Here is a 20,017-nt window from a genome sequence, read left to right on the forward strand (position 1 = left end):
GAACCAACTTGATCACTTAGAAAGTAATATGGCCTGAACCCAGTTTGGACATTTTTATGGTCCTAACAGCCCAAATCACATAACTATATTTCATAGAATCCTAATCCCAACAGATCTCCCACAAGAAAAGGTTCTTTGGTTATACAGGACAGAAATGCATAATTATCATATTTAACCCAAGGTTTATCAATCTCAGCTCTACTGACATTTGGGGCCAGATAATTCTTCACTGTGTGGGACCATCCTGGGAACTGTCAGCTGTTTAGCAGCATCCCTGTCCTTTTCCCACTCCATACCAGCAGCACCACTCTTTCCAGTTGTAACAACCAAAAATCTCTCTGGACGTTGCCAAATGTCTCCCAGGGGGCAAAAAATCTTCCAGATTGAGAACCAGTGATTTAACTTGATGTTTCTCAAACTTACATGATCATAGAACATGTCTTTTTACTATCCACCTGTTAATATCACTTAGGTCTTATGATCCAGGAAATACACACTGGGAAACACTTAGGTAGAGGAGACATTGTGTCCTCTTTCTTGGCTTTTCTCGGACCCTAAAGATGCTCAGGATTTAGGAGGACTCTGTTGTACATTGATTTCTAATGATTTTAAAATTGAAATTGCACATAAGATTAAATCATAGAATTGAAAGATGGAGCATCAGACATTATTCTGAATTTCCTGTCTGCAAATCACAAAACACTATCAAATAGCAAAGTCCTTAGTATATCTGTACCTCAATATCCTCATCTTTCAACTATACAGGATACCCTTTTACTGGGGCTTTTTTTCAGGATGAAATAAGATTAATGTACAGAAAGCACTCAGCACAATGCCTAGCACAGAGTGTGTGACACAAATGTCAGGAGTAGTTGTTATTCTGAGGATGAGTACATTAGGCATAATGCATGAGAGCTTGGGTTCTGAAGTTTAACTACTTGGGTTTGAATCCCAGTCCCACAATTCACTAGGTATATGAACTTTGTCAAATTTCTCAACTCTGCCTTAGTTTCCTCATTTTGTAAAATGGACATATCAATACTACCCACCTTGTAAAGTTGCTATGAAGATTAATTATATAAAGAATTTGGAACAATATTTGGCACAAACTAAGAGTTGTTGTTTGTAATATTGAGTTGCAGGACTCATCCATTTCATTGTAAAGACTTGGTATCCCACTATGGCCTTATGATGCACCCACGGTTCCTTACCAATATGAACAAGTTTATATTTCAGTGACCAATACAATAAATAGCAAAATATTGACATACACAATTAAAACAATAGTGAGATGAGAGGTTCCATAGATATGGGAAAAAAGTCCCTCATGTACTAGGGAGGGAATAGTCAGACATCACAGTGGCTTCTTTTTCAGGAGTATGAAAAAGAAATATTTACACATTGCCCTACCAGAGGGTCTCCTTCAATTCAACTAAATGGTCATGCTCATTAGACTTTCATAGACTATATCTGGCAGCCCTCTACCGAGAAGGCTAGAACAGGAACTACTTCTTGCCTTCCAGGCAGCATCAGTCTTTGCTTTTCCATGGGACCCCTTGCAACAATTCAATAGCCACTCCCGACCTATCCCCTCCCCAGGTGACAACTCAGATGCAAGGACATGAGATCCATATTGCGTGGGTGTGCAAATCACCCTGGCTTAAGAGGAGCCAATATTTCTTGCAATAACTATAAGCATACATTTTAGGGTTCCTGCAGAGACATGCCCAGAAAAAGAACTGCCGCACTATGGGAAGTCCAAAGCTATGACTCCCCTTCAGGTATTTATAATTCATTTATAGTTCCTCTCAATGCAGATATAATTTACCAATCAGGGGTCATTTTTATCATAAGCAATGTTGCCTAGAAACAACTGACATTCTACTTGTATTAGGTTACCAGGGGAACAGAGCTTCAGAGTTAACCAAAGGCCAGATTCTCATGTGGAGAAAACTGTTCTACAATCCTCTAAAGCAACAGTCCCCAACCTTTTTGGCGCCAGGGACTGGTTTCGTGGAAGATGATTTTTCCACGGACGGTGTGTGTGTGGGGGTTGGTTCAGGAGGTAATGTCAGCGATGGGGAGCGGCAGATGAAGCTTCGCTTGCTTGCCCGCCACGCACCTCCTGCTGTGTGACATGGTTCCTAACAGGCCATGGACCAGTACTGGTCCAGTATTGGTCCGCGGCCCGGGGGTTGGGGACTCCTGCTCCGAAGCAATGCTTCCCAAACTTTACATGTTCCAACACACCTGTACAGTGATAACATTTTATAAGGCACACTGGTGAAGACATTAATTATAATAAGAAAAATAAAACAAAATATTCAGGGAAATATTCAATACTGAATATTATAAAACTTCCAAATAAAGTCTAGCTCATAAACAACCACAGCTATGACTATAAATTTTTGAAGCAGCTACTGCATTTCTAATCAAGACATGATGAATGGTCTGTTCAAATTCTTAAAGTCGCCACTGCTAAGGAATACACTTCATAGACGTGGGAGACAGCAAATGGCAGATGATGATTTATTGCTCTGTCTCTGATGAATGGAAACTTCCTTTTCCACTGACTAGAATTTGTATCACTTGTTCTTTTGAAATTATGTGCCAGAGGTACCATCATTCTTTAATTCTAACAGCTTTTCCTTTTCTTGCTTTGATAAATGCCGTGTTGAAATTTCTTATGATAATACAAATTGATTTAAAACCCAAACATTTCCATATCAAGTACCTTAGAAACAATGGTGACACTTTCTCTCAAACACAGATGTTACGCTTGTTTGACTTACTAATTTTTCCTTAAATTTAAATTCTCAACAATGACTAAAAAATCACGAGAGAGCCATTTTAAATTTCACTTTTCTGAAGTTGAAATTTTGCTTTGAATTCCTAATCTTTGTCAGTATGTGTTAATATATTTTCAGGCAGCTCTTATATTTTTTATTAAGTTCATTCAGGTACTCAAATGTCAGTTAAGTAACCCAGCTGTAAAACCAAAAACTATCCTTCACTAAATCTACAAAGTTGAATCATTTGCAAAATATTGTCCAATTCTTGACAAAATTCTTCCTTTGGATCACTTAGGCATTTAAGTCTGAAACAACAAATAATGTGTTCGGCTCACATATCTTTGTAGAAAGCTTAAAAACAGAAGGTCAGGTGGTGGATTGGATTTTATTATATTACAATTTTGATAATATTATTTAATTTGGAATCCATAACTGCAGAGAAACCTTTACATATGGGAGTCTTTTGTGAATAAAATACTGTATTATGTATTTTAATCTCAGGATTATCAGAATAAACTCTAAATGGAAAATACATTTTCAAGAAGTATTTCCATAATATCTCATTTGCCTTTGATATTTCAACCCCAGTAGCTTTTTTGCTCCACAGAACAAAGTTCTTCCAAACACTTCACTTCAAGGATGCTAGTGCTATTATCTAGCAGTTATTAATATCTGTACATCCATCAATATGCAATAAAACTTTAATAACGTCCTGGATTTGGTCATCTCTGTTATGTAACATGTGGATCTAGTGGTATTATTGATTTCCTTTGCTTTTCTGGCTCCAAATAGAATAAATAATTTCCACACAGGCTGGTAAAACTGCAATTCTGCGATAGTGAGTCATTTTGACGTTAGATATTAATTGTGTATTCTTGCATTCTTAGCTTCTTGAGCTTCTTGATCAGATGCTAACCAAAAAATGGAATTTGGTTTCATATTTCGTTCTTGCACATGCCTTTAAAAGTTCCAACCCTTTACCCGGGAGGGTGGATATCTTTCAGTAAAGTGTTGATATAGCTTGCTTGGTACTACTGATTGATTTGATAACACTTTCATACTAATGAGATATTTAGGCAAAAGAACAGGAAAATTATTGTGGTTAATAAATCCAATATGAGATAATTCTAATTATGTTGCCTAATTTCTAACCTTTTTTTTAAATAACATAAACTGTGTTTCCCTTATAACTTATTGTTTCCTCTTTGAGCATATCTTTCTATAGGTGTCTCAGTCATAGTATGACATGTCTTTTTTCCTTTTTTTTTTTTTCACGATGAGAGTGCAACTTTGAATGATTTCTAGTTGGGATCTCAGTTCCACTTTTATTCATCAATTTTCTATTGGGAAGAAAGCATTATTTTGCATTTGTTCTGGAAAAATCAATAGGCTTATATGAGAGGCAGATTATTGTGCTAGGTTTGGAAATGATAGAAAATGTTTCCATGGCTTCCACCACTTTTGGGGGCTAGTGAAGACATTCTTTGAAGTAAACTCTGAGTCTCATGGAGGTCTCGTGGACACCACCAAGTTTCATCTTGACAGGGAAGTAGAGCAGAGAAATTAAGAACATACATTCAGAAGCCAGACTGTCATTTATTTATCGTACAACCTGGGGCAAGGTACTTAACCATTTTGTGTCTTATCTGTAAAACAGAGGTAATAAACGTATCTATCTTATAGTATTATTGTGAGAATTAAAAAACATATGTATATATAGACATGTATATTCATGTATGCACTTTGCCTGGAACATAGTAAATACAAGTAAATCATCATCTTTTATGATATGTAAAATGTGATGATTTGCTTTGGTGTCCTCTCACAGAGTGGGTCTATAACCAAACTTTCTAACCAACAGCCATCCCCCATACTTCATGGCTACACCTCAATTACAATCACTCTTGTTCAAGGTCAAAGTCCTAACAAAATAGAATTATTTTCTCTTGATCTGTGTTCTCTTTTCCCTTCCTGACCTCTCTAGTTCCTAATCCTTTACCTAGTTTCCTCTAATTTGCCCCAGACCTGACCAGAGTCACCATTATGCCTTCTTGCTGGACAAGGTAATCTGCAGTGTACAGTTGTATGCTTACCGGGGTAATATTCCAAAATATTTACACATCTCCTTGAAGAAGAAGCTTCAAAACTGTTATGCCTAACACATACCACTAAATTTATTCTTTAGAATGAACTTGGTAAATGTAACTATTTTCTCACTTAGAGGGACCACAGTAGAGATAAACATTGTAGAACTGCACATTTAACGTATTTTACTACACTTAAAAAATTATGGGATGACATTATATTTTATCGCATTACTTTTAAAAGAAGTTTGGTATAATGTGTCCTTATCTCATTGATCCAGTATTTACTACTTTTAACTTCCAATTTAGCTGCTTCCAACTATATGGCATCCAAATAATTGTCTTTCCTCATAAGATTTTTAATATTTGGAGTTGGGGCTGGGCGGAAAATTTAACCTCCATCCTAAAACGTGATAAAATAACAAACCGTGATTCCAACATCTTCTTAAATGAGATCTTGCATATTACTAACAAGCATCATTAGTGCCAGTCCAAAAAAGTATAAAACATCAACTCACTTCCCTTAGTAGAAGTGTTCATTAGTCTAGAAAGACAATTAATTTTCTGAATCAAACAGAAGCACCATTTCCATACTCATCTTCAATACTTTGTGTTGTGCTAGTAAATAGATGAGAATCCATTTTGTTTGGCAAAATCTTACTCCTTTCATAACGGGGAATTAATATCACAAATGGCACTCCTTGATGTCTGGGTTATTGAATATTTTTTAAATAAGAGGAAGCTATGAAAACATCTCACACATTAATCAAGAAGTGTTTGTAAAAATGAGCAAATAAACCATTTTTTTCTGAGTCACGGTTAAAGATCCATAACCTCTTCTTCAAAACTTATAAAAAACTAGAAAAAGAAGTAGTAAGGTAGTTGTGGAATAACAATACTATTAAAGGAATATTTTTTACATCAAATAGCTTTAAATTCCATTATATGTTAATTCTCCTATCTTAAAAAAAAACAAGCTATTTCTCTTATCTTAAGAAAAGTCCCCACTCTTGACCCCAATTCTCTTTTCATCAACCACCCTGATTCTCTTCTGTCTTTGCCATCCCCAGATTAGTATGTCCAAATCCAAACTCCTATTTTTCCCTGAAGAATCTGTTCCATCCAGTCTTCTGTGTCTTACTTAATAGCATCTCACCCCTTTCCCTTGCTCAGTCAAAGCGATCATTAAAGTCAACCTGGGCACTTCTCTGGTTGCCCACCTTGTATACAATCCATAAAAATATCCTGTTGGGCTACTGCTGCCACCGCTGCCACCTGAGGATCACAGGTCACTGCCCACCTGGGAGCCTGGACAGCCCACCACTGATTTTTCTGTGTGTGTTTCTCTATTAGCTTTGTTTCTGGTTTGTTTGGTTTTTCTTTTACCATTTGCCTTGGGTTTTGTTTGTTTGTTTTCTTTTCCTTTTTTTATTGTTGTTGTTTGTTTGGGTCTTTGCCTTTTTTCTTGGGTTTTGTTTGTCTGTTTTCTTTTCCTTTTTTTTGTTGTTGTTTGTTTGTTTGGGTCTTTGCTTTTTTTCTTGGGTTTTGTTTGTCCGTTTTTTTTCTTCCCCCCTCTCTTTTTTTTTCTTTTTCTCCACACCAGGTGGCTTGCAGGGTCTTGGTTCCCCAGCCAGGGGTTGGGCCTGAGCCTCTGGGGTGGGAGCACCAAGTCCAGGACATTGGACCACCAGAGAATCCCCAGCCCCAGGGAACATTCATTGGCGAGAGCTCTCCTGGAGGTCTCCATCTTAACACCAAGACCCACTCCACCCAACTGCCTGCAGGCTCCAGTGCTGGAAGCCTCACTCCAAACAACTAGCAAGACGGGAACCCACAACCCCACCCATCAGCAGACAAGCTGCGAAGGAGGAACGTTTTCCACCAATAGGAAGCCCCTTCGTGGGTGGAGACTGCAGGTGGCGAAGGGGGGAAGCTTTGGAGCCGTGGGGGAGAGCGCAGCAACAGGGGTACGAAGGGCAAAGTGGAGAGATTCCCGCATAGAGGATCGGTGCCGACCGGCACTCACCAGCCCGCGAGGCTTGTCTGCTCACCCGCCGGGATGGGTGGGGCCTGGGAGCTGAGGCTAGGGCTTCGGTCGAATCCCAGGGAGAGGAATGGGGTTGGCTGCGGGAACACAACCTGAAGGGGGCTAAAGCACCACGGCTAGACGGGAGGGAGTCCAGGAAAAAGTCTGGAGCTGCCAAAGAGACAAGAGACTTTTTCTTGCCTCTTTGTTTCCTGGGGCGCAAGGAGAGGAGATTAAGAGCACCACTTAAAGGAGCTCCAGAGACAGGCGTGAGACGCGGCTCTCAGCGCCAACCACAGAGACGGGCATGAGACGCTAAGGCTGCTGCTGCCGCCACCAAGAAGCGTGTGGGCAAGCACAGGTCACTATCCACACCTCCCCTCCCAGGAACCTGTGCAGCCTGCCACTGCCAGTGTCCTGTGATCTAGGGACAATTTTCCTGGGAGAACGCATGGCGTGCCTCAAGCTGGTGCAACGCCATGCCAGCCTCTGCCCCCGCAGGCTCGCCCTGCATCTGTACCCCTCCCTCCGCCCGGCCTGAGTGAACCAGAGCCCCCAAATCAGCTGCTCCTTTAACCCCGTCCTGTCTGAGTGAAGAACAGATGCCCTCTGGCGACCTACAAGCAGAGGCGGGTCCAAATACAAAGCTGAACCCCGGAAGCTGTGCGAATAAAGAAGAGAAAGGGAAATTTCTCCCAGCAGCTTCAGGAGCAGTGGATTAAATCTCCACAATCAACTTGATGTACACTGCATCTGTGGAATACCTGAATTGACAACGAATCATCCCAAAATGAGGAGGTGGACTTTGGGAGCAACGATATATATTTTTTTTTCCATTTTTCTCTTTTTGTGAGTGTGTATGTGTGTGCTTCTGTGTGTAATTTTGTCTGTATAGCTTTGCTTTTACCATTTGTCCTAGGGTTCAATCTGTCTTTTCTTTTTTTATTATTACTTAAAATCTTTTTTCTTAATAATTATTTTTAAAATTTTATTTTAATAACTTTATTTTACTTTACTTCATATTATTTTATTTTATCTTCTTCTTTCTTTCTTTTTTTTCTCCCTTTTATTCTGAGGCATGTGGCGGACAGGCTCTTGGGAGAGCCAAGTTCAGGACACTGGTCCACAAGAGACTCCCAACTCCATGTAATATCAAACGGCAAAAATCGCCCAGAGATCTCCATCTCAACGCCAAGACCCAGCTCCACTCAATGACCAGCAAGCTACAGTGCAGGACACCCTATGCCAAACAACTAGCAAGACAGGAACACAACCCCATCCATTAGCACAGAGGCTCCTAAAATCATAATAAGGCCACAGACACCGCAAAACACACCACTAGACGTGGACCTGCCCACCAGAAAGACAAGATCCAGCCTCATTGACCAGAATGCAGGCACTAGTCTCCTCCACCAGGAAGCCTACACAACCCACTGCAACAACCTTAGCCACTGGGGACAGACACCAAAAACAATGGAAACTATGAACCTGAAGCCTGCAAAAGGAGACCCCAAAAAACAGTAAGTTAAGCAAAATGAGAAGACAGAGAAACACACAGCAGATAAAGGAGCAAGGCAAAAACCCACCAGACCTAACAAATGAAGAGGAAATAGGTGGTCTACCTGAAAAAGAATTCAGAATATTGTTAGTAAAGACATCCAAAATCTTGGAAATAGAATGAAGAAAATACAAGAAACGTTTAACAAAGACCTAGACGAACTAAACAGCAAACAAACAGTGATGAACAACACAATAAATGAAATTAAATATTCTCTAGAAGGGATCAATAGCAGAATAACTGAGGCAGAAGAACGGATAAGTGACCTGGAAGATAAAATAGTGGAAATAACTACTGCAGAGCAGAATAAAGAAAAAAGAATGAAAAGAATTGAGGACAGTCTCAGAGACCAGACCTCTGGGACAACATTAAATGCATCAACATTCGAATTATAGGGGTCCCAGAAGAAGAAGAGAAAAAGAAAGGGACTGAGAATATGTTTGAAGAGATTATAGTTGAAAACGTCCCTAATATGGCAAAGGAAATAGTTAATCAAGCCCAGGAAGGACAGACAGTCCCATATAGGATAAATCCAAGGAGAAACACATCAAGATACATATTAATCAAACTATCAAAAATTAAATACAAATAACAAATATTAAAAGCAGCAAGGGAAAAACAACAAATAACATATAAGGGAATCCCCATAAGGTTAACAGCTGATCTTTCAGAAGAAACTCTGCAAGCCAGAAGGGATTGGCAGGACACATTTAACGTGATGAAGGAGAAAATACCAAGATTACTCTACCCAGCAAGGATCTCATTCACATTTGACAGAGAAATTAAAAGCTTTACAGACAAGCAGACAGACAAGCTTTACAGACAAGCAAAAGCTAAGAGAATTCAGCACCACCAAACCAGCTTTACAACAAATGCTAAAGGAACTTCTCTAGGCAGGAAACACAAGAGAAGGAAAAGTCCTACAATAATAAACCCAAAACAATTAAGAAAATGGTAATAAACACATACATGTCGATAATTGCCTTAAATGTAAATGGATTAAATGCTCCAACCAAAAGACATAGACTGGCTGAATGGATACCAGAAAAAGACCCATATATATGGTGTCTACAAGAGACTCACTTCAGACCTAGGGACACATACAGACTGAAAATGAGGGGATGGAAAAAGATATTCCATGCAAATAAAAATCAAAAGAAAGCTGGAGTAGCAATTCTCATATCAGACAAAATAGACTTTAAAACAAAGACTATTACAAGAGACAAAGAAGGACACTACATAATGATCAAGGGATCAATCCAACAAGAAGATATAACAATTGTAAATATTTATGCACCCAACATAGGAGCACCTCAATACATAAGACAAACACTAGCAGCCATAAAAGAGGAAGTCGACAGTAACACAATCATCATAGGGGACTTTAACACCCCACTTTCACCAATGGACAGATCATCCAAAATGAAAATAAAGAAGGAAACACAAGCTTTAAATGATATGTTACAGAAGATAGACTTAATTGATATTTATAGGACATTTCATCCAAAAACAACAGAATACACATTCTTCTCAACTGCTCATGGAACATTCTCCAGGATAGATCATATCTTGGGTCACAGATTAAGCCTTGATAAGTTTAAGAAAATTGAAATCATATCAAGTATCTTTTCCAACCACAACACTATGAGACTAGATATCAATTACAGGAAAAAATCTGTAAGAAATACAAACACATGGAGGCTAAACAATACACTACTTAATAACCAAGAGATCACTGAAGAAATCAAAGAGGCAACCAAAAAATACCAAGAAATCAAAGAGGCAACCAAAAAAAACAAATGACAATAAAAACACAATGACCGAAAACCTATGGGATGCAGCAAAAGCAGTTTTAAGAGGGAAGTTTATAGCAATACAATCCTAGCTTAGGAAACAAGAAACATCTCAAATAAACAATCTAACCTTACACTTAAAGCAGTTAGAGAAAGAACAAAAAAACCCAAAGTTAGCAGAAGGAAAGAAATGATAAAGATCAGATCAGAAAAAAATGAAACAGAAATGAAGGAAACGATAGCAAAGATCAGTAAAACTAAAAGTTGGTTCTTTGAGAGGACAAACAAAGTTGATAAACCATTAGCCAGACTTATCAAGAAAAAAAGGGAGAAGACTCAAATCAATAGAATTAGAAATGAAAAAGGAGAAGTAACAACTGACACTGCAGAAATACAAAGGATCATGAGAGATTACTACAAGCAACTATATGCCAATAAAATGGACAACCTGAAAGAAATGGACAAATTCTTAGAAATGCACAACCTTCCAAGACTGAACCAGGAAGAAATAAAATATATGAATAGACCAATCACAAGCACTGAAATTGAAACTGTGATTAAAAATCTTCCAACAAACAAAAGCCCAAGACCAGATGTCTCCACAGGCGAATTCTATCAAACACTTAGAGAAGAGCTAACACCTATCCTTCTCAAACCTTTCCAAAATACAGCAGACGGAGGAACACTCACAAACTTATTCTACGAGGCCACCATCACTCTGATACCAAAACCAGAAAAAGATGTCACAAAGAAAGAAAACTACAGGCCAATATCACTGATGAACATAGATGCAAAAATCCTCAACAAAATACTAGCAAACAAAATCCAACAGCACATTTAAAGGACCATACACTATGATCAACTGGGTTTTATCCCAAGAATGCAAGGATTCTTCAATATATGCAAATCAATCAATGTGATACACCATATTAACAAATTGAAAGGGAAAAACCACATGATCATCTCAATAGATTCAGAGAAAGCTTTCAACAAAATTCAACACCCATTTATGATAAAAACTGTCCAGAAAGTAGGCATAGAGGGAACTTTCCTCAACATAATAAAGGCCATATATGACAAACCCACAGCCAACATCGTCCTCAATGGTGAAAAACTGAAACCATTTCCTCTAAGATCAGGAACAAGACAAGGTTGCCCACTCTCACCACTATTATTCAACATAGTTTTGGAAGTTTTAGCCACAGCAATCAGAGAAGAAAAAGAAATAACAGGGATCCAAGTTGGAAAAGAAGGAGTAAAGCTGTCACTGTTAGCAGATGACATGATACTATATGTAGAGAATCCTAAAGATGCTACCAGAAAACTACTAGAGCTAATAAATGAATTTGATAAAGCAGCAGGATACAAAATTAATGCACAGAAACTCTAGCATTCCTATGCATTAATGATGAAAAATCTGAAAGTGAAATTAAGAAAACACTCCCATTTACCACTGCAACAAAAAGAATAAAATATCTAGGAATAAACCTACGTAAGGAGACAAAAGATTTGTATGCAGAAAATTATAAGACACTGATGAAAGAAATTAAAGATGATACAAATAGTTGGAGAGATATACCATGTTCTTGGATTGGAAGAATCAATACTGTGAAAATGACTCTACTACCCAAAGCAATATACAAATTAAATACAATCCCTATCAAACTACCACTGGTATTTTTCACAGAACTAGAATAAGAAATTCCACAATTTGTGTGGAAACACAAAGGACCTCGAATAGCAAATGTAATCTTGAGATAGAAAAATGGAGTTGGAGGAATCAGGCTCCCTGACTTCAGACTATACTACAGAGCTACAGTAATCAAGACAGTATGGTACTGGCACAAAAAGAGAAATATAGATCAATGCAACAGGATAGAAAGCCCAGAGATAAACCCACGCACATATGGTCACATTATCTTTGATAAAGGAGGCAAGAATATACAACAGAGAAAAGACAGCCTCTTCAATAAGTGGTGCTGGAAAAACTGGACAGCTACATGTAAAAGAATGAAATTAGAACATTTCCTAACACCATACACAAAAATAAACTCAAAATGGATTAAAGACCTAAATGTAAGGCAAGACACCATCAAACTCTTAGAGGAAAACATAGGCAGAACACTGTATGATATAAATCACAGCAAGATCCTTTTTGACCCACCTCCTGGAGAAATGGAAATAAAACCAAAAATAAACAAATGGGACCTAAGGAAACTTAAAAGCTTTTGCACAGCAAAGGAAAGCATAAAGAAGACGACAAGACAACCCTCAGAATGGGAGAAAATATTTGCAAATGAAGCAACTGACAAAGGATTAATCTCCAAAACATACAAGCAACACATGCAGCTCAATATCAAAAAACAAATAACCCAATCCAAAAATGGGCAGAAGACCTAAATAGACATTTCTCCAAAGAAGATATACAGATTGCCAACAAATGCATGAAAGGATGCTCAACATCATTAATCATTAGAGAAATGTAAATCAAAACTACAATGAGATATCATCTCACACTGGTCAGAATGGCCATCATCAAAAAATCTAGAAACAATAAATGCTGGAGAGGGTGTGGAGAAAAGGGAACACTCTTGCACTGTTGGTGGGAATGTAAATTGATACAGCCACTATGGAGAACAGTATGGAGGTTCCTTAACAAACTAAAAATAGAACTACCATACAACCCAGCAATCCCACTACTGGGCATATACCCTGAGAAAACCATAATTCAAAAAGAGTCATGTACCAAAATGTTCATTGCAGCTCTATTTACAATAGCCAGGACATGGAAGCAACCTAAGTGTCCATCAATAGATGAATGAATAAAGAAGATGTGGCACATATATACAATGGAATATTACTCAGCCCTAAAAAGGAAGGAAACTGAGTTATTTGTAGTGAGGTGGATGGACCCTGAGTGTGTCATACAGAGTGAAGTAAGTCAGAAAGAAGAAAACAAATACCATATGCTAACACATATATATGGAATCTAAAAAAAAAAAAAGAAAAAAAATGGTCAGAAGAACCTAGGGGCAAGATGCGAATAAAGATGCAGACCTACTAGAGAATGGTCTTGAGGATATGCTGAGTGGGAAAGATAAGCTGGGAAAAAGTGAGAGAGTGGCATGGACATATATACACTACCAAACATAAAATAGATAGCTACTGGGAAGCAGCCACATAGCACAGGGAGATCAGCTAGGTGGTATGTGACTACCTAGAAGGGTGGGATAGGGAGGGTGGGAGGGAGGGAGGTGCAACAGGGAAGAGATATGGGGACATATGTATATGTATAACTGATTCACTTTGTTATAAAGCCGAAACTAACACACCATTGTAAAGCAATTATACTCCAATAAAGATGTAAAAATAAAATGAAATACAAATGATCATAAGAGATTACTACAAGGAACTATTTGCCAATAAAATGGACAATGTGGAAGAAATGGACAAACTCTTAGAAAGGTACAACCTACCAAGACTGAACCTGGAAGAAATAGAAAATATGAACAGTCCAATCACAAGTAATGAAATTGAAACTGTTATTAAAAATCTTCCAACAAACAAAAGGCCAGGACCAGATGGCTTCACAGGCGAATTCTTTCAAACATTTAGAGAAGAGCTAACATCTATCCTTCTCAAACTCTTCCAAAAAATTGCAGAGGAAAGAACACTCCGAAGCTCGTTCTATGAGGTCATCATTACCATGATTCCAAAACCAGACAAAGATACTACAAAAAAAGAAAATTACAGACCAATATCACTGATGAACATAGATGCAAAAATCCTCAACAAAATACTAGCAAACAGAATCCAGCAACACATGAAAAAGATCATACACCACAATCAAGTGGGATGAATCCCAGGGATGCATGGATTCTTCAATATATGCAAATCAATCAACGTGATACACCATATCAACAGACTGAAGAATAAGAAGCACATGACCATCTCAATAGATGCAGAAAAAGCTTTTGACAAAATTTAACTCCCATTTATGATAAAAACTCTCCAGAATTGGGCATAGAGGGAACCTACCTCAATATATAGAACATTTGGCCATATATGACAAACCCACAGCAAACATCATTCTCAATGGTGAAAAACTGAAAGCATTTCCTCTAAGATCAGGAACAAGACAAGGGTGTCCACTGTTGCCATTATTATTCAACATAGTTTTGGAAGTCCTAGCCAGGTCAATCAAAGAAGTAAAATAAATAAAAGGAATACAAATTAGAAAAGAAGAAGTAAAACTGTCACTGTTTGCAGATGACATGATACTACACATAGAGAATCCTAAAGATGCCACCAGAAAACTACTAGAGCTAATCAATGAATTGGTAAAGTAGTAGGATACAAAATTAATGCACAGAAATCTCTTGCATCCCTATACACTAGTGATGAAAAATCTGAAAGAGAAATTAAGGAAATATTCCCATTTACCACTGCAACAAAAAGAATAAAATTATCTAGGAATAAACCTATCTAAGGAGGCAAAAGACCTGTACTCAGAAAACTATACTATACTGATGCAAGAAATCAAAGATGGCACAAACAGATGGAGAGAGATGCCATGTTCTTGGATTGGAAGAATCAATATTGTGAAACTGATGATACTATCCAAAGCAATCTACAGATTCAGTGCAATCCTACCAAATTGCCAATTGCATTTTTCACAGAATTAGAACAAAAAATTTTACAATTTGTATGGAAACACAAAAGACCCTGAACAGCCAAAGCAATCTTGAGAAAGAAAAACAGAGCTTGAGGAATCAGGCTCACTGACTTCAGACTATACTACAAAGTTACAGTAATCAAGACAGTATGGTACTGGCACAAAAACAGAAAGACAGATCAATGAACAGGATAGAAAGCCCAGAGCTAAACCATGCACCTATGGTCACCTAATCTATGACAAAGGAGGCAAGAATATACAATGGAGAAAAGACAGCCTCTTCAATAAATGGTGCTGGGCAAACTGGACAGCTACATATAAAAGAATGAAATTAGAACACTCCATAACAACATATACAAAAATAAAATGGATTAAAGACCTAAATGTAACGCCAGACACCATCAAATTCTTAGAGAAAACATAGGCAGAACGCTGTATGACATAAATCACAGCAAGATCCTTTTTGACCCACCTCCTGGAGAAATGGAAATAAAAACAAAAATAAACAAATGGGACCTAATGAAACTTAAAAGCTTTTGCAGAGCAAAGGAAACTATAAGCAAGATGAAAAGACAACCCTCAGAATGGGAGAAATTATTTGCAAATGAAGCAACTGACAAGGGATTAATCTGCAATATATACAAACAGCTCCTGTAGCTCAATATCAAAAAAACAAACAACCCAATCAAAAAATATGGCCAGAAGATCTAAATAACCATTTCTCCAAAGAAGACATAGAGATGGCCAAGAGACACATGAAAAGATGCTCAACATCACTAATTATTAGAGAAATGCAGATCAAAACTACAATGAGTTATCGCCTCACACCGGTTAGAATGGCCATCATCAAAAAATCTACAAACAATAAATGCTGGAGAGGGTGTGAAGAAGAGGGACCCTCTTGCACTGTTGGTGGGAATGTAAATGGATACAGCCACTATGGAGAACAGTATGGAGGTTCCTTCAAAAAGTAAAAATAGAACTACCATATGACCCAGCAATCCCACTACTGGGCATATACCCAGAGAAACAATTATGCAAAAAGACACATGCCCCCAATGTTCATTACAGCACTATTTACAATAGCCAGGACATGGAGGCAAGCTAAATGTCCATCAACAGATTAATGGATAAAGATGTGGTATATCTGTACAAATTGTGTCATTTGTAGAGGAATGGATGGACCTAGAGACAGACACACAGAGTGAAGTAAGCCAGAAAGAGAAAAACAAGTATCATATATTAACACATATATGTGGAATCTAGAAGAACGGTACTGATGAATCTATTTGCAAAGCAGAAATAGAGACATAGATGTAGGGAACAAATGTGTGGACAACAGGGGCAGGAATGGGGGAGTGGGATGAATTGGGAGATTGGGATTAACATATATATGCCGCTGGGTATGAAATAGATAACTAGTGAGGAACTGCTGTATAGCACGGGGAAGTCTACTCAGTGCTATGTGGTGACCTGGATGGGAGGGAAATCCCAAAGGGAGGGGATATGTGTATACATAGGGCTGGTTCACTTCACTGTGCTGCATGAGCTAGCACAACATTGTAAAGCAACTATACTCCAATAAAAACAAAACAAAACAAAAAAGTAAAAAACCCAGCCCTCAACAGTTGAATGACTAAACAAATTATGGTATATTCATAAAATGGAATACTACTCAGCAAGGAAAGGAAATTTATTCATGCAACAACATGGATCTCAAAAATATTTTGCTAGAGAAATTGGACACAAAAAACCAGCTGTGATTCCCTCTGTGTGAAATTCTTTTTAAAAAAGCATAACTAATATGTTGTGATAGAAATTACACTAGTGGCTGCTTGAGGTGTCAGGGAGGGGTGGTCATGGTGGAGGGTATGTATGAGAAATTTTTCAGGTGACAGAAATGTTCTTGATTGAGGTAGTGGTTACATGAATGTATACATTTGGCAAAGCTTATCAAACTACACTTAAAATGGGTCATAGTATTATGTCAATTATATCTCAATAAAGTTGAGTTTAAAAAGAAAATCCTGTTGGCTTAACCTTCAAATTACTTCCAGAATTTGACCCACTTCTCCCCACCTCCACCACTACCACCTGGTCTATCTCTTACGTGAATGATTACAGCCTTCTAATCGGTCTTCCTGTTTCAATACTTGCTCCTCAAAAGTCCATCCTCTACACAACAACCAGAGTGGTCCTTTTCAAAATGTAATTCAGATCACGGCACTTCTCTACTTGAAATTCTTCCTTGGTTCTCCATTTTTCTCAGAGTAAAAGTTAATGTTTCTACAATAGCTGGCAGGGCCATCAACGGTCTGTCATCTCATTCATTCTACTGTAGTCACACCAGCCTGCTGTTCGGTTCTTCAACATGCCAGGTGTGCTCCTGCCTTGGGATATTTGTATTCCCTTTGCTGCTGTCTGGAAAGCTCTTCTCCCCTCTTCCCATAGCACATAATTCACTCCTTCTCCTTCGAGTCTTTGTCCAAATGCCAGCTTCTCAATGAGGCCCACGCTGACCACCCCAACTTACTAACAACCTCTTTCCAAGAACTCCCAATCCCCTTTGCTCTACACTGTTTTTTTGTATAACACTTAGTGTATTCTAGCATTCTATATAATTTACTCCTGTATCGTATTAATTATTGTCTCCCTCTGCTAAAATGTAAGCTCCATGAGGGCAGCAATTTTGATCTGGATGGTTCCCTAACACAGCTCTAGCACCTAGAAATGGTCATGCTATAGATTGCGTGCTCAGTACATTTTGCTGAATGATTTTCATAAGCATCTCTCTTCCTTCTACAAATTGTTCCTCACTCCTGTTAAGCTCTTTCAGGTTTACAATAAATCTATCATTTAAAAATTTGATTAAAATGTTTTTCTTCTCCCCAGCAGGAGAGTTGTTTTCAGTGTTATCTGACTCAATCAAAACTACAGTGCTGAGTAAGGGAGAAGAGAATTCCTAGAAAGAACTTTTATCTTCCTATGCAGCAGAGACTGGGGAAGGCAGCTCAAAGAATTTGGTGGCAATGCTCAACTACAATCACCTTCGAGGAAAGACCATCTCAACAACCATAGCATTCAACCCAACTAAACCACCACAGAGGAAGGTCAGCATCATCTTTAAGTCCTGTTACCTGTTGTGCTGAATATTAAAGCAATTCACAGACACATTTGGGTGACTCACTCCAAATTATTTCAACAACAAATGTGTGTTTAGCAACAATAGAGAGTATATGTGAGTGTGTGTGTATTATTAATCTATATAAATACCCTAAATTATCAAGCTCATTTTACTTACAAAAAACCCTTATTTCTACTCTATTAAGGAAAGCTGAAATGACATGTGAAAAAAACAAGCATCATCTAGTTTTTATACATTGCCGTCTTCTTTTCTCAGTAATCAAAAAATATCAAAAATATGTTTGTAATACCGATTAAAAATAAATGGAATTATATCAATATAATATAAACATAGAAACACAGCAGTGTCTATAAAATGTCTATAAGTAAAGATAAATGGGAAAAATAAAATTGTTGTGATTAAGATTCATTTGTCATTGGATGATAACCCAACTTATATTTTATCAGATAAATCGTTAACACGCAATTGATTATGGATAACATTTGCAATCTTACTTGTAATTTTTGCTGCTAAATAAATTGCTTCATAAAAGAGAACTCACTTCAGATTATATCTATTGTACTCCGTGGAAGATCTTGGCACCGCAGAGATCATATAAAGAAATCCAATGTGCTCATTTTCACGTACTATTTTGATGATTTGCAAGGGATCTTGAATGTTGGCTTTAATGACTTCTTCCCGGTCGTGGAAATAGTACTTAGGGTAAGTTGAGGAACTAATCTCGTAGAGGCCTCTTCTTCCAGTGCTGGTACGTGACAGTTTAGCAGGAGAGGGGGAGAACGCCTCGGCAGAGGGCCATTGGATCTAAACAAAGCCAGTTTTTTAAAAAATTAGTTTTTTTGGGGGGGGGAAAAACCTATATATGTGACAAAATATTAACCTCCAGGACTAATTACCACACTGCCTAAGATATCTAGGGCTTAAAGGAAAGCAATTTTGAACTGAAAGCTTTCAAACTATTGATCGGCAGTACTCCTCTCAGTACTCCTTGCCCAGATGTCCGTCTCCTTCCCACAAGCACTCCCAGCAACACTTCCCATTGCCTTCTCTTCTCCCTTCACTTAAATGTTTATTACATCAAAATGTTACCAGCTCCCTGGTGTTTATGAGAGCCCACCACTCCCCTTGCTCAGTTGCTCTGTATCTCCCCTGACTGGGGCCTTTCCCTCAACACCCTGCCCATGCCCCCCTCCCACCAGCCCCACTTCTTTCTGACAACCTTGATGCTTTTCGGTGAGTGACATCTTGGACAGCTGTCGTCATAACTCATAATAAACTATTTTTAATGAATGTGACAGATTGTTACATTGAGTATTGGGGATCAGTATTATGTAATAGCCTTGGAGAAGCATATGTGTTATTTTTTTTCGAACTTCCTCCTCTTATTTTATTTATTTTTTTATTGGAGTAAAATTGCTTTACAATGCTGTGTTAGTTTCTGCTGTACAGTGAAGTGAATCAGCTATATGTATACCTATATTCCCTCCCTCTTGGACCTCCCTCCCACCTCCCCCCATCCCGCCCATCTAGGCCATCACAGAGCACCGAGCTGAGCTCCTTGTGCTATACAGCAGGTTCCACTAGCTATCTATTTTACACATGGTAGTGTATTTATGTCAAATATAATCTCCCAATTCATCCCACCCTCCCTTTCCTCCCCGTGTCCACATGTCTGTTCTCTACATCTACGTCTGTATGCCTGCCCTACAAATAGGTTTATCTGTACCATTTTTCTAGATTCCACATATATGCATTAATATACGATATTTGTTTTTCTCTTTCTGGCTTACTTCACTCTATATGATAGACTGTAGGTCCATCCACATCTCTACAAATGACCTAATTTCGTTCCTTTTTGTGGCTGAGTAATATTCCATTGTATATATGTACCACATCTTCTTTATCCATTCATCTATCATTGGACATTTAGGTTGTTTCCATGTC

The 20,017-nt window shown here is 38.1% G+C and overlaps 1 protein-coding gene across 1 annotated transcript in view; it reads right to left on the minus strand.

Moving 5' to 3' along the window:
* DNAH6 (dynein axonemal heavy chain 6) overlaps positions 1-20,017 on the minus strand; it is a 288,563-nt gene that overhangs the window by 248,048 nt on the left and 20,498 nt on the right. Inside the window, exon 4 of the mRNA XM_079940119.1 lies at positions 18,615-18,877. Coding sequence (XP_079796245.1) covers positions 18,615-18,877 — 263 coding nt within the window. The remainder of the gene's footprint in view (positions 1-18,614; positions 18,878-20,017) is intronic.

The sequence above is a fragment of the Stenella coeruleoalba genome (assembly GCF_951394435.1).
Source record: "Stenella coeruleoalba genome assembly, chromosome: 13".
In the NCBI taxonomy this organism is placed as follows: Eukaryota; Metazoa; Chordata; class Mammalia; order Artiodactyla; family Delphinidae; genus Stenella; species Stenella coeruleoalba.